This window comes from Hemiscyllium ocellatum, chromosome 34 (genome assembly GCF_020745735.1).
Source record: "Hemiscyllium ocellatum isolate sHemOce1 chromosome 34, sHemOce1.pat.X.cur, whole genome shotgun sequence".
In the NCBI taxonomy this organism is placed as follows: Eukaryota; Metazoa; Chordata; class Chondrichthyes; order Orectolobiformes; family Hemiscylliidae; genus Hemiscyllium; species Hemiscyllium ocellatum.
In genome coordinates, this window is record NC_083434.1 from 33,054,904 (window position 1) to 33,070,942 (window position 16,039).

General features: G+C 43.7%; 1 protein-coding gene across 1 annotated transcript; it reads left to right on the forward strand.

Annotated features, from left to right (window-relative positions):
- The first annotated feature begins 645 nt into the window (after nt 1-645).
- On the forward strand, nt 646-11,592 carry LOC132832128 (C-C chemokine receptor type 3-like). Its single transcript, XM_060849861.1, has 2 exons — nt 646-735; nt 6,976-11,592. The coding sequence occupies exon 2, from the start codon at nt 7,042-7,044 to the stop codon at nt 8,140-8,142; it is 1,101 nt and encodes a 366-aa protein (XP_060705844.1). The 5' UTR covers nt 646-735; nt 6,976-7,041; the 3' UTR covers nt 8,143-11,592.
- Nucleotides 11,593-16,039: the final 4,447 nt, after the last annotated feature.

The following is a 16,039-nucleotide window of genomic DNA, read 5'->3' on the forward strand; positions in this document are numbered from 1 at the left end:
ATATCCAGATTTGGGCTGATAAGTGACATATTACACTCATGCCACACAAATGCCAGGCAATGGCCATCTCCAATAGGAGGCAATCAAATCAATGCCCCTTGATATTTAATGGTGTTATTACTTTATCCCCTGCTTCAACATACTAGGTGTTACCATTGACAATACATTGAACTAAGCTCGTCAAACAAACACAATGGCTTCAAGAGCAGATCAGGGGGTAGGAATCTTGCAGCAAGTTACTACTGAATCCTGTCCATCATTTACTAGGTACATGTCAGGGGTGTGATGGCATGCTCCAATTTGCCAGGATGAATGCAGCGAATACCACTGCAATTTCTCCTCCAAGCGACTCATCATTTTGACTTGGAAATGCATCATTGTTCCTTCATTGTCCCTGGATCAAAATCCCGGTCTACATATAACATGTGGACTGCAGTGGTTCAACAAGGCAGCTCACCCAACCAGGGCCTGGCAATAAATGCTGTTCGAGGCAGCAACACCAATATAACTTTTAAAAAAGACTTCTTCATTTGACGCAAACGAAAGAGGAATGGTATAGCATGCAGTGATGACGTTGTTCAGAATGACTCATATCTGAACAAGCTGACTGCCTTCGAAATGCATTCTTTTAGTTCTGGAGAACTTTCGATAGATCATAACCCTTGCAGATGAGGGACCAGATCAGCTCATCCTTGTTTATCTATCAACATTCTGGACTAAGAAGAATCTTCTGAGGTCAGTCTTTAAATTTGCTATTTATTGGTTCTAACTTGATGATCATTGTCTCCTCCCTATTACCTGCCAGATTAGTCTGTTCACAGCACATTCTGTGGCAGTCTCTATCCAGATGATTCCAGAGACGACTATTTCAAGCTGAAATTAGCCCACCCCAAACCCCACCCCTTCCCAACCCTACTCATGGGCGTCGTTTAGATGGTGTGTGGCTGTGAGAATGGTTGACTGTTTGAAACTGGTTTAGATCAAAACAGTATGTCAGAATTTTTATCTGCAAAAGTTGAGAGAGAGAACTGGCAACAGAGTGAAGTGTTGTGCAGAGAAAGATTCAAGTATATAGGAGGAACACCAATTATGGGGGGGAAATACAGTTACTGAGGAGAAATACAGGTACAGAGCAGGATACAGATAGAGATACAAGAGTGGGAGAAGGTACAAGTCCTAAGGAAAATAAACAGGAAGTTACAGGTTTGTAGGGAGATACAGCCATGCAGAAAAATACAGCCACGCACAAAGATACAGGCATGCAGGAAGATACAGGCATGCAGGAAGATACAGGCATGCAGGAAGATACAGGCATGCAGAAAAATACAGCCATGCACAAAGATACAGGCATGCAGGAAGATACAGGCATGCAGGGAGATACAGGCATGCAGGAAGATACAGGCGTGCAGGGAGATACAGGCTGCAGGGAGATACAGGTATGCAGGGAGATACAGCCACGCAGAAAGATACAGGCTGCAGGAAGATACAGGTATGCAGGGAGATACAGGTGTAGAGGGGGATACAGATAGAGGAAGAATACATGTACAGAGGAGAAATATAAGTACACAGGAGGGCACCGGCACCGAGGGAAATATAGGGGCAGGGCGGGATGCATGGATGGAGGAGGATATAGCAACATAAAAGGATACAGATACAGAAGGAGATACAGCTACAAATAGTTTAACAGATCCTGAAAGGAATATAAATACAGAAGGGAAAAAGGCATATGGCAAATTAATGTAAGATTAGAAATTAAATTATTTATTCTTCCTTTAACACTTATTATCTGATAGACTGAGGAAATACTGAGCTGGAAGTTAAAATTCATGAATAAAATACAAGGACATAAATATAACTTTATACTAATATTAAGCGATGAGAGTCCTTTTGACTAATTGAATAAAAACTATATTAATAAAATCAAACACAGTTAAATCCAACTTATCATACGCCTTGGCATTTCGAGCAAGCCTTCTGGCTGTCTTCGCAGTAATTTATGATGTTTGCCTCTCAGCCTCTTTTTGTCATCTAACTCATCAAAGTGCTGTCAGAGCCCTCAGCACCAGAGGGAGTGCATGGCACCAGTCTGAATTCAGCTAGCACCTAGGTCTGGTCTTTGCCCTCTGATGTGGTTCTTTGGGCATTTTTCCATATTGGGACTGGGTTAGAAGGACTGTTGTCCTGAACTTTCTATATCTCTATTTTCTACTTTGTTTCTACGATTTGTGATGTTGGACTTTTTATTTCTTTATTTTTCTGATTTTGTTCCCAAAGAACTTGCACTGAAGATTCTGTACCTAGATACCTTTTGCCCAAGATAGTGCCATAAGTGACGACTTGTAAACTTTTCACTCTACTCATTTGAGTACTTGTGACAATAAAGCAAATCCTAATTCTAATAGGAGGAACCTCGTCTATCCAGGTGTCTAAATCAGCACAATCTCCATCTCCGCACTCTATTGTCACCTGCCAGCACTCAGCCCAAATCCCTCCAACCCCTTCCTATTCATGTACCCACCCCGATGCCTTTTAAATGTTGCCATTGTACCAGCCTCCACCACTTCCTCTGGCAGCTCATTCAATGCATGTACTACCCTGTGTGTGAAAACGTTGCCCCTTGGGTCTCTTTTATATCTTTCCCCTCTCACCCTAAACCTATGCCCTCTAATTCTGGACTCCCCGACCCCAGGGAAAAGACTTTGTCTATTTATCCTATCCATGCCCCTCATGATTTTATAAACCTCTATAAGGTTACTCCTCAACCTCCGATGCTCCAGGGAAAACAGCCCCAGCCTGTTCAGCCTCCCCCATAGCTCAAATCCTCCAACCCTGGCAACATCCTTGTAGATCTTTTCTGAAACTTTTCAAGTTTCACAACATCTTTCTGATAGGAAGGAGACCAGAATTGCACGCAATATTTCAACAGTGGCCTAGTCAATATCCTGTACAACTGCAACATGACCTCCCAATTCCTGTGACCAATAAAAGGAAGCATACCAAACGCCTTCTTCATTATCCTGTCTACCTGTGACTCCGCTTTCAAGGAGCTATGAACCTGTACTCCAAGGTCTCTTTGTTCAGCAACACTCCCTAGGACCTTACCATCAAGCGTATAAGTCTTGCTAAGATTTGCTTTCCCAAAATGCAGCACCTCGCAGTTACCTGAATTAAACTCCATCTGCCACTTCTCAGCCCATTGGTCCAGCTGATCAAGATCTTGTTGTAATCTGAGGTAACCCTCTTCACTGTCCACTACAACTCCAACTTTGGTGTCATTGCAAACTTACTAACTGTACCTCTTATGCTCACATCCAAATCATTGATGTAAATGACAAAATGTAGAGGACCCAGCACAGGTCCTTGTGCCTGTCCACTGATCACAGGCCTCCAGTCTGAAAAACAACCCTCCACCACCACCCTCTGTCTTCTACCTTTGAGGGATTCTGGGTAATCCAAGATGGAGGACAGGAAAAATTTCTGGCTGTAACAGCTGCTCCTTTTTGAGGTATTTAGGTGTAACTAACTGAAGAAGTTAGCAAAGATTGATAAGTGCAGAGCTGTAGACACTATTAACTTGGACTTTCATAAAGCCTTCTACAATGTTCCGTGTCGTGGACCTATTAGTATAGTTAGGTCACATGGGATTCAGGGTGAGCTTGGGAGTTGGATGCAGAATTGGCTTAATGGCAGGAGACAGGGTGTGGTGGTGGAAGGTTGTTTTTCTGACTGGAGGCCTGTCACCAGTGTTCCACAGGGAGTGGTTCTGGGTCCACTTTTGTTTCCATTTGCATAAACGATTTGGATGCGAATATTGAAGGCATGGTTAGTAGGTTTGTGAGCAACACCAAAATTGGTGGCATAGTAGACAGTAAAGAAGGTTTTCTAAGATTACAAAGGGATCTTGATCAAATGGGTCAATGGGCTAAAAAATGGCTGATGGAGTTCAACCTGAATAAATGTGCGATATTGTATTTTGGTACAACAAACAAGGGTAGGGCTTATACAATTAATGGTACGGCCTTGGATATTATTGTAGAACAGAGGGACCCAGGTGTTCCAATACATAATTCTTTGAAATTTGTATCATATATAAGCAAGGTGGCTAAAAAGGTGCTTAGCATACTTATTTTCATTGCTCAGTCCTTTGAGCATAGGCGATGAGAAACCATGTTGTACAGGACATTAGTGAGGCCTCTTCTGGAATATTGTGTCGAGTTCAGGTCTCACAGTTATAGGGAAAACATTTGCCACCCTCCAATCGTCTGATACTAATCCAGTGGACAGTGATGATGCAAAAATCATCACTAAAGGCTCAGCAATCTCTTCCTTCACTTCCCATAGAAATCTAGGATATATCTCACCTGGCACAGACAATGTATCCATCATCACCTTTTTCAAAATTTCCAGCACATCCTCCTTCTTGACATCAACCTGTTTGATCACATCAGTCTGTTTCATGCTGTCCTCACAAACGACAAGGTCCCTCTCACCAGTGAATATCGATGCAAAGTATCCATTAAGGACCTCCCCTACCTCCTCCGACTCCAGACGCAAGTTTCCTCCACTATCCCTGATCGGCCCTACCCTCTCTCTGGTCATCCCCTTATTCCTCACATAAGTGTAGAATGCCTTAGGGTTTTCCTTAATCTTACCCGCTAATATTTTTTCATGTCCCCTTCTAATTCTCCTAAGTCCATTCTTCCGTTCCTTCCTGGTTACCTTGCAACCCTCTAGAGCCCTGTCTGATCCTTGTCTCCTCTATCTTAAGTAAACTCCCTTATTCTTCTTGACTAGATGTTCCACATTCCTTGTCACCCAAGGTTCCTTCATCCTACCATCCTTTTCTTGCCTCAGCAGGACAAACCTATCCCTCACTCATAGCAAGTGCTCCCTAAACATCCTCCACATTTCTGTTGTGCATTTCCCTGAGAATATCTGCTTCTAATTTATGCTCCACAGTTCCTTCTTAATAGCATTATTATTCCCACTTCCCCAATTAACTACTTTCCCATACAATCTGCTCCTATCCCCTCTCTGTGTATATAGTAAAGATCAGGGAGTTGTGATCACTATCACCGAAATGCTGTCTCCTGAGATTTGCCAAGCACCAAATCGAATATGGCCTCCGCTCTAGTTGACCAATCTACATATTGAGTCAGGAATCCTTCGTGGATACACCTGACAAAATCTTCTCCATCCAAACTATTTTAGCTAAGGAGGTTCAAATCAATGTCAAGTAAGTTAAAGTCACCGATGACAACAACCCTGTTACTTCTGCACCTTTCCAAAACTTGCCTCCCAATCTGTTCCTCTGTGTTTCAGATGCTGTTGGGGGGTCTGTAGAAAACTCCCAATAAAGTAACTGCTCCTTTCCTGTTTCTGACTTCTACCCATACTGCCAAGCAGATAAACCCTCCTCGATGACCTCCCTTTCTGCAGCTGTTACACTATCTCTGATTAGCAATGCCACTCCTGCACCTCTTTTACCTCCCTCCTCTTTCCTTTTGAAACATCTAAATCCTTGAACATCCAATAACTATTCCAGTCCCTGTAACATCCAAGTCTCTGTAATGGCCGCAACATCGTGGCTCCAAGTACTGATCCATGCTCTAAGTTCATCACCTTTATCCCTGACACTTTTTGCATTAAAATAAACACACTTCAACCTTTCACACTGACTGCAACTTTGCTCTATCAAGTGACTATCCCTCCTCACAGACTCTTGCACGCTGCATTTGCCTGTTCACCACCTATCCCATCCTTTGATCCGTAGCTCCATTTCCCAACCCCCTACCAGTCTAGTTTAAACCCTCCCAAAGTACTCTAGCAAACCTCCCGCCCAGGATATTGATGACCCTCCAGTTCAGGTACAACCCGTCCTCCTTGTACAGGACCCACCTTCTCCAGAAGGTATCCCAATGATTCACACATCTGAAGCTCTCCCTCCTACACCAATCCTGCAGCCACGTGTTCACATGCACTTGTTTTCTGTTCCTGGCCTCACTAGCCCGTGGCACCAGTAGCAATCCTGAGATTATAACTCTGCTCTTCCTGTTTTTTCGCTTCCAACCTAATTCCCTATATTCACTGTTCAAGTCCTCGTCTCTTTTCCTAATGCATGAAGTTCACACAGAGAGGCATGGCAGACACAATGGCCTCTTTCTGTACCATAACAGTTCTGCAATCAGAGCTGCTGTTGCAGTGTCTGACAGCCTTGGTGCATGCTCACTTACTCGTTTGGCTTTTCATCAATGTGTAAATTCAGGTGCAACTCGCACTGGAGTCACCGTGTGCCTCCCATTCAAAAGGGGGTGGCTGCCTTTAAGAAACAGGGTCCAAGACATTCCCCCTCCTGGTCTGTACAGCCACTGAACAGGGCATCCATCATGCACAACAGGAGGCAGTTCAAATGTAAGATGCCCACTGTGACTCAATGAATAGGTCTGGCTTAATCACACATCACAACCGGGAGTTATGTCACTTCACTCTCTTCTCCCCAAACACCACGTTTTATATCCAGCACTTTCTGACACAAAATCCAATATTCTGTGGATTATTGACTTTGTTCAGTTATTGTGCAAAACCTTCAACTTCTGCACTAGCGTAAAACCACCTCTTACAAATCGTTGCCAACCAAACACTCATTACAGATGTCTTTCCATCAAAGTCAATATTGGGTGTGTATAGATTGGCTCTTGCTGAGGAGAGGAAATGTGACAAAATGTAAAAGGTATTTCAGTGAATGCCAATCTTCCAGTTAGACCATAATTAATGGGCACAGCTTTCACTTCTGCTTTCCCAGAACATTCAGTCGGATGAGAACTGAGGGGTTTGCCCTGCATCAGTGCAACCCCTGCACTTCTTCAAGATAACAACAAGACAAGGTCCTATGATGAATTAATCTTTAACTTTATTCTTGGTTGTGTTTCTTTAAAATAAAATGTGTTACATATAAATCTTTTTTTTTCTCCATAGTTTATTGTTCCAACCACTGCACCACACCCAGAATTTCATCTGTGTTAAGATCACAGAACAGACACCATGGAACAGTCTCTTTCAAATTATTCAGATTATTACGATCATTATGATGATGAATCTAACACAACAACAGATTATCAGCATTTTATTCACTTATGTGAGAACATTCACATTAATCTATTTGGAGCCATGTTCACACCAGTTTTGTTCAGCCTCGCCTTTATTATCAGCCTGGCTGGAAATGCCCTAGTTTTGTGGGTCCTGGTGAGATATGAGAGGCTGAAGACTGTGACGGACATCTTCATTCTGAATCTGGTCACCTCCAATTTACTCTTCACCTTCTCGCTCCCTTTCTGGGCTGTGGATCACACGAGAGGATGGATCTTTGGCAAGGCCATGTGCAAACTCATGAGTTCAATTTTCTTCATTGGCTACTACAGTGGGATGATGTTGCTGACACTGATGACCATTGATCGATACTTTGCAGTGGTTCACTCTCTGTACGCTTTCAGAATTAGGAAGGTCTCCTATGCCGTGACAGCCAGCATAGTCGTTTGGGGAATTAGTTTCGCGGCAACAATCCCTGAGATAATCTACTCTGATGTACATCTTCAGATGGAAGGACTGTACTGTTTTAGTAACTATCCACCTGAGAGTGCTGAAATATGGGAGCTGGTTGGCTGTTATCTGCAAAATATCTTGTTCTTCCTCATCCCCTTTGTTGTTATTGTGTTCTGTTACTGGAGAATTCTCAACACTGTCATTAGATGCAAAGCCAGGAAGAAGCACAAGACAGTGAAACTTATCTTCTGGATTGTGGTGGTGTTCTTTGTGTGCTGGACACCTTACAATGTGGTCATCTTCCTTTTCTCTTTGGTAACATTGAAAGTCCCGGCGTTCAAAACCTGTGAGATGAACAACCGCCTGGAGTATGCTTTGTACATTTCCCGGAACCTGGCTTATTGCCACTGTAGTCTCAATCCCTTCTTTTATGCTTTTGTGGGGACAAAATTCAGGACCCATTTAATCAGGCTTTTGAGTAATTGTTTCCCCCGTTTGAAAATTTGCAGAGAACTCAGTACCACCTCTGGCAACAGTAGCAAATGCATCAACTCCCGGAATTACTCAGATATCGACATGCCCCTGCATTCAATGGGGTCTTGAACTGTAGGCCCCAAAGTCTGGAAGCAAAATCTAATGATCCATTGGAGGGAGGGTGGGATACTCAGAGCCTCCTTCCGCCCCACTCTCAGCCATCCGCTATACGAAGGAGCAAAGTTGGAGACTTCCCATGACCGAGTTCATCTGTTCTGGGCCTTCCCGGAAATGTGTCAACAATCCCATCCTCAGAATGGGTCAGTCTGCCAACCCCACACCCCAAAATGGATCAGTCCAGCAATCTCACCCTCTCCAGAATAAGTTAGTCTGACAACCCCATCCCCCTCTCTACAATGGGTCAGTCTGACAACACCCCCCCACCCCACTTTCCACAATGAGACAGTCTGATAATCTCACCCTCCCCGTAATGGATGAATCTGACATCCCCATTTTCCCCAGAATGGGTCTTTCAACAATTCCACATTCCCCAGAATGGGTCAGGTCAATCCAAAGACCCCCACTTCCCCACAATGGGTCAGTCTGATGACACCACTCTCCAGAGTGGGTCAGTCTGGTGACCCCACTTCCCCAGAATGGGTCAGCCTGCCAATTGCACAAATTGAGATTCTCTGATGACTCCACCATCCCCAGAGTGGGTCAGTCTGACAACCCCATCCATCCCACAATGGGTCAGTCTGATGATCCCCCACTCTTCCCACAATGGGTCAGTCTGATGAGGCCCCCCTTTCCCTCCTCCCCCAGAGTGAGTCAATCTGGTGACCCCACCTCTACAGAATGGGTCAGTCTGACGACCCAACTTCTAGAATGGGTCAGTCTGATGACCCCACCCTCCCCAGAGTGGGTCAGCCTGCCAATTGCACAAATTGAGATTAGGTCAAGGCTCTTTGAGATGTGGGCCTACACATCTTTTTTATCTCTTAACTGTCAGGTGGGATTACATGGAGGTGCTGGGAAATCGTTTTGAAGGGACAGGGATGTAAGCCAAAAATGGAATGAATGAGTAGCTGTGGTCAAACAAAAGCTGGCTAGGTGGAAGTGATGCTCCTTTGCTGTTGTGGGTAAGAATCTGCTCATCAGCAGTACGCTACTTTCTGTGTTGCTATATGTGGTGAAGTTTTGGCTTGCTCCCCATTTATGTACCATAGTCATCACCCAATCTGTTTTCTGCTTTATCCAGAGGTTGAAGATGGACCATGATCAAAGCAACATGATGTATAAATCCCTAGTGAAGGGGGGAAAACACTGAACTGACTTCAACCACATCCTGCTGGCCACGTTAGTCAGAGTCATACAGCATGGAAATAGCCCCTTTGGCCCAACTAATCTACGTTGACCAGGTTTCCTAAACTAAAGTAGTCCCATTTGCCTGTGTTTGGCCCATATCCCTCTAAATATTTCCTATTTATGTACCAGGTCTTTTAAATGTTGTAACTATACTCGCCTCTACCACTTTCTCTATCAGTTCATTCTATGTACAAACCACCCATGTGTGAAAAAGTTGTTCTTCAGTTCCCTTTTAAAACTTCCTTCTTAAAAATATGCCCTCTGGTTTTGAACTCCCCTACCCTAGGGAAAAGACCTTTGCTATTCATCTTATCTGTGCCCTTCATGATTTTATAAAAATCAGCCTACAATGCTCCAGGGAAAAATGGCTCAGCCTATCCAGTCTCTCTCTATAACTCAAACCCTCCAGTCCTAGTAACATCCTTGTAATTTTTTTCTGCGCCCTTTCCAATTTAATAATGCCCTTCTTATAGCACAGCAGCCAGCACTGTATGCAGTACTCCAAAAGTGGCCTCCCCAACGCACAAACAGCTATAATATGACATCCCAACTCCAATGCTCATTGCTCTGAGCCATGAGGGCAAGTGTGCCAAATGCCTTTTTCATCACCCTCTCTACCTGTGGTGCTGGTTTCAAGGAACTATGCACCTGAACTTCCAAATCGTTCTGTTTAACAATATTCCTCAGGACCCTACCATTAACTGTGTAAGTCTGTACCTTGTTCATCTGACCAAAGTGTTTAGTGTGCAGCTGCACCAAGCTGTGCATAGACCCTTAGTAGGAGAAAGTGGGGACTGCAGGTGCTGGAGATCAGAGTCAAAAGTGTGGTGCTGGAAAAACACAGCAGGAAAAAAAGGCAGCATCCAAACAACAAGAGAGTCGACGTTTTGAGCACAAGCTCTGAAGAGTTTATGTTTGAAACGTAGACCACTAGTACGAAAACATTGGGTATCACCCCACATCATGCTTGAAACTATCACTGATGCTGTGAAAAATGAGCCTTTCCACATTTTTGCCGAATGCTCCAGTTCATTGCTCTGTGCTGAGCCCCTGGTCCTTCACTGAGATGTTAATGCACAGCTGCTTCATCAATGACCTTCCGTCCATCAAATGGTCAGAAATGGCAATGTGTTCCAATGATTGTTCAGCATCGTTCCCAAATCCTCAAATACTGAAACAGTCCAAGGGGGAACGATTGCTGTCAATGGCCTTTCGGACAGAGCATACGGAAGAGTTGAAACTGTAGAACGTGGTGTACCTTACAAAGAATATGCATTGTGAATCAAGAGTATTGAAAATGTATTGAGACACCTTAAATTGGAACATGTGTAGAGAAAACAAAATGGTTATGAATTCTCTGGTAATTTCCAATTGAGCTTGGACTGTGTAATTAACATGTAATGTATTTTGTAAATATTAAGAGTATTATAATTTGTATTGATTGAAACATTCAGTATGGGGACAAACTGAATTTCATTAAAAAATTTTTAGTAAACATGTTTTATTATTTTTTTTCCATTCTTTTTGGAAAAAAGTATATTTTTAGAAAAAAATAAAATCCCACATTCACCAGAATGTGCTGGCCTGACTGTCCCACACGTCTCAGAATGAGTCCTTCTGTCAATTTCCCCCCCATTATCGGAATGGATCAGCCCTCTCTCCACATAATGGGTCAGCCTGTAAATCCCATCCTCACTAGAAAGTGGTGGTCTGACTATCCCAATTCCCCCACCTCTTTCACCCCCACCCTCATCCCCACCATTTGAATGAGTCAGTCAGACAATAGCATCCTCATAATGCATGCTCTTCCTAATAAGTGAGAACAGACAGATTTGTTTTACACATTTTTGTAACTTGAATTTTTATTATGTCCACTTAATATATCAAATTTTGTGTGAAAAGTACATGGAGTATCAAAATGAATTTGATACACTTTTTAGCAAAAGGCATACCTGAAAATATAAAAGGCTGTAAGGTGTTAAAAGTGACAACATGCTTTGAGTAGACACCAATTACAAGTTACCTAGTTCATTTCCATTTTACACTGGATTGTCAAGGACACACTGGGTATGAGTCTGATACATGTCGGCACCATTAAGATATCTCATTGCTTCTATTGTCTAAGAACTCTGATGTAATAATTTCAATGTAAACCATTTTATTAAATGACATATATGCAAAATGGAATGTAATAAAATAATTTTCTGGAAATTGATTCAGATGTGGACAATAATGTGAAATGAAAATCTCTCCAGGAATGCGAGAAGCGAGAAGTAAAGGCTGAAATCTGCAGGGCTAGATGGCAAATGTCTACATGACTGACTGATGTTTTGTTGGATTTCAGCAGCTTTTATTAATAGATAATAACCAAGGTGCAAGCGACTAACAATGAGAAAGCATGTCAAGCTCATTGGAGGGCTCATGTTATGCAGGTATTGTCCCTGCCTCTCAGCCAGAAGTCCAAGTCTTACTTGTTTCGGAGGTGTGTCATACTGCATTTGTTCAGGTTGTTTAAAAATATATATAGCCCATAAATCTATCGTCAGATGTGACAAAGCTGTGACACAAGTCAGATACACTTGACTGTCTAATCAGCGCTAGCCTGAGTGATGCCTGCACTGATCCCCTGTGTCTGAGGTGATAGACTTCCAACAACCACAGCCATCTTTCGTTTGTGCCAGGCATGGCTGCAACCAGCTCCCTCTGATTCTTTTGTCTCTCGTTTTGCCAGGACCCCTTGATTCCATGCTCAATGAAATGCTGCTTTGATGGTGAGGGCATAAGTAAGGCCCCAAGGGATCCTTCCATATCTGCCACAAATTTACCTGCACCTCCACACACATCATTTACTGCATCCACTGCACTCGATATGGCCTCCTCTATATTGGGGAGATAGGCCGCCTACTTGCGGAACATTTCAGAGAACACCTCTAGGACACCCGGACCAACCAACCCAACCACCCTGTGGCTCAACATTTCAACTCCCCCTCCCACTCCACCAAGGACATGCAGGTCCTTAGACTCCTCCATCGCCCGACCATAGCAACACGACGGTTGGAGGAAGAGCGCCTCATCTTCCGCCTAGGAACCCTCCAACCACAAAGGGATGAACTCAGATTTCTCCAGTTTCCTCATTTCCCCTCCCCCCCACCCCCACCTTGTCTCAGTCCCAACCCTTGAACTCAGCACCACCTTCCTAACCTGCAATCTTCTTCCTGACCTCTCCGTCCCCACCCCCACTCCGGCCTATCACCATCACCTTAACCTCCTTCCACCTCTCGCATTTCCAATGCCCCTCCCCCAAGTCCCTCCTCCCTATCTTTTATCTTAGCCTGCTTGGCACACTTTCCTCATTCCTGAAGAAGGGCTCATGCCCGAAACGTCGATTCTCCTGCTCCTTGGATGCTTCCTGACCTGCTGCGCTTTTCCATCAGCACATTTTCAGATAAGAAATGGGTAACTTACCAAAGGCACATTTGTGTGCTGACGTATTTTCACTAATGATGTCTCGACAGGATGCTAGGGTGAACTCATTCCAGCATCATCAGCGAAGTCACTTCCCCCTAACATTGCAATCGATTTGGTTTCTCTGGTCTGAGCACTACATCCACATGTCAAATTATCAGCTCCCAAAGCAGTTCCTCTTTTTACAACTTAAGAATCTCGAGGACAACAGAGCAAATCTTTTAAGGAGACTCTGAAAGCCTCATTGTAAAGGGGACAAAATGGTCTTGATGGGTGGGAGGTGCTGGCTGTAGGTGGAAACCTCCACTCCAGGAAAGTTTCTCAAGTGAAAAGACCAAGAGCCCAATCCTGGCTCAGGATTTCCTCAGGATTGTTGTGCTGTCTTCCCAAAGCCCTGTCTCTCTGGGATTTGTCTGCTGAGTCCCCTCAATATCATGAAGCCTTGCAGACATCACTCTCCTCTGAAGGATTTGACAATGATCACATCAGGAAGCCTCCCATTAAGAAAATATCTTTTGTAGCCATTATTTAGCCCCATCTAATCTCGTAGGGGTCACTTTAAGTACATGATTTCACATCAAGCCATGCATTATTTGATACAAAAACAGAAGTTGCTGGAAACGCTCAGCAGGTCTGGCTGCAGCTGTGGAGAGAAATCAGAGTTAATATCTTGGGCTCGGTGACCCTTCCTCAAAACTGATGGTAGCTAGGAAAAAGAAGATAGGGTGGTGGGGTGGGCCGGAGGGGGTGGAATAGTTATGGAAGGGAAAGGAGAGTGGAAGATGGATAGGTTGGAGAGTGGGATGAGGGAATTGGGTGTGGGGAGGGCTGTAAGGGAATGAAGAAGAGAGATGGGGTAGGGTGTGTCGTGGAGATGGGCAGCCAAGGAGGGAGAGCTGGTGTGCTACTTAGCTGAAGATGGGCAATAGGACCCAGGAGTGACCCTGAAGATCGGAGTCCATGTCTTGATTGCAGAGTGGGAGACTCATGAAAAAGGTGATACTTTATTGTGCTTTCTTGACCATTGCACCGATCGGGGTGGACCATAACCGATTATTGGTGATCATCACTCCCACATTCTCAACCATCTCCACTTCAACATTATTAATGCAGAGAGGGGTGTGTCCCCCCACTCCACTTCCTGAAGTCAATGACCAGCTCCTTCATTTTGCTGACTTTGATAAAGAAAATGTTGTCTTTGCATCATGCCACTAAGCACTCAACCTCTTCCCTCTATTCTGTCTCATTGTTATTTGAGATCTGACCTACAACAGTGGCGTCATCAGCAAACCTGAGATAGAGTTGCTGCAGAGTTTGGCCACAAAGTGGTTAGTGTATAAAGAGATAAAACCATTGAAGATCAAAGGCTTTATCATGACCTCAAAACAAGAACACCAACACTTTTTGTGACTGTGGTAAGTATGGAAGATTCAGTTTTAACATCATCTGATTATTACACTGAGATATTTCATAGAATAATTTTTATTTTGTAAGAAAGGACAAAATATGGATCTAAATTGGCTGCAGTAGTCACCTGACTACAAGTTGTGACATGCTTTGTAAGACCTGGGTAGAAGAAACAAAACCATTTGTACCGAAATAACATTTTTTTGATCAATAGCATTGAGACCAGGCAATTGATGCAGCATCAAGAAATTTGTATCTTCTGTATAAAGATTGCGCCTTTTTATTTTTTCTGTAATGTTGTTTACGAACTGAAATGGGGAAGGAACTATTTTAAAAACCAAGGTTGTGACAACCAAATGCTACACTTTTTGAAAATGAGCTACAGACACTCGTTTTAAGTTCTGTTTACACTGTTGCTTGTACAATACATGGTTGGGGTGGTGGGGTTTGGTTGCAGAAAAGATAGAGCCAGGAAACGTGTACAAAATGACATTCAGTTGACAACACAGAGCTGATTGGTCTGTAGATTGATCAGTTGTTGATGATGAAGACCTTCTGCCTGCCAACAACTGTATGATTGGGAGATTCGACGTTTCGGGCATAAGCTCTTCTTCACGAATGGAGAAGGGCTTATGCCCGAAACGTCGAATCTCTTGCTCCTTGGATGCTGCCTGACCTGCTGCGCTTTTCCAGCAACACATTGTCAGCTCTGATCTCCAGCATCTGCAGTCCTCACTTTCTCCTCCAACAACTGTATGATTGATTACCAAGTAGCTGAGCAGCTTATGGGTATATACAAGTAACTGGGAAAACTTCAGACAGTCAGAGAGAAAGGTGCTGTCTATGTTTCAGCCATTAAAAGAAAACAGCTAAAGCTTGACAGAAAGCCCGAAAGCCAGAATACAGGAAGGAGATTGTGTGCTAAATGGCATAGTGTAAGGACAGCAATCTCTTTATTAATGTTAGTGAAACAAAGGAGCTGGTTAATGACTTCAGATTTATTTTCCCTCAACAATTGGACATTTTGGTCGGCATGGACCAGTTTGGGCCAAGGAATCTGTCTCTGTGCTGTGGGACTCTGTGACTTTGTGACTAATTGCTGGAAGCTGTGGGTTTTAACAAGCATTTTTCACACAATTTCAGGGAGCTGGAATGAAAGCTTAGTGCTAGAACAAACAGAGTTGTTATCTCTAGTTTGTTACCCGTGCCATGTGCTAGTGAGGTGAGGAATAGGGAGAGAGAGGAGTTGAACACGTGGCTACAGGGATGGTGCAGGAGGAAGAAATTTGGATAAAAGGATAATTGGGGCTCATTTAAGGTGGGGGGGGGGCCTCTACAAACAGAATGGTCTACACCTGAACCGGAGGGCTACCAATATCCTTGGGACGGTGGCGGTGAATTTGCTAATGTCATTATGTTGGATTTAAACTAATTCAACAGGGTGATGGGGACCTAAATTGTAGTTCCAGTATCCAAGAGGTTGAGAGTGGTGAGGTCAGAAATATAGTTTCAAGATCACAAGAGTTCATCGGCAAACAGGAAGGTGGTTTGAAGTGTGTCTACTTCAATACCAAGATCATCCAGAATAAGGTGGGTGAACTTGCAGCATGGGTTGATACCTGGGACTTTGATGTTGTGCCCATTTGGGAGACATGGATAGAGCAGGGACTGAAATAGTTGTTGCAGGTTCCAGGATTTAGATGTTTCACTAAGAACTAAGAGGATGTTAAAAGGAGGGGTGGGGTAGCATTGTTAGTCAAGGATAGTATTACAGTGGCAGAAAGAG

What these genes read in the sequence shown, in the direction of transcription:
- LOC132832128 (XM_060849861.1), top strand. Translation starts at nt 7,042, where the DNA reads ATGGAACAGTCTCTTTCAAATTATTCAGATTATTACGATCATTATGAT.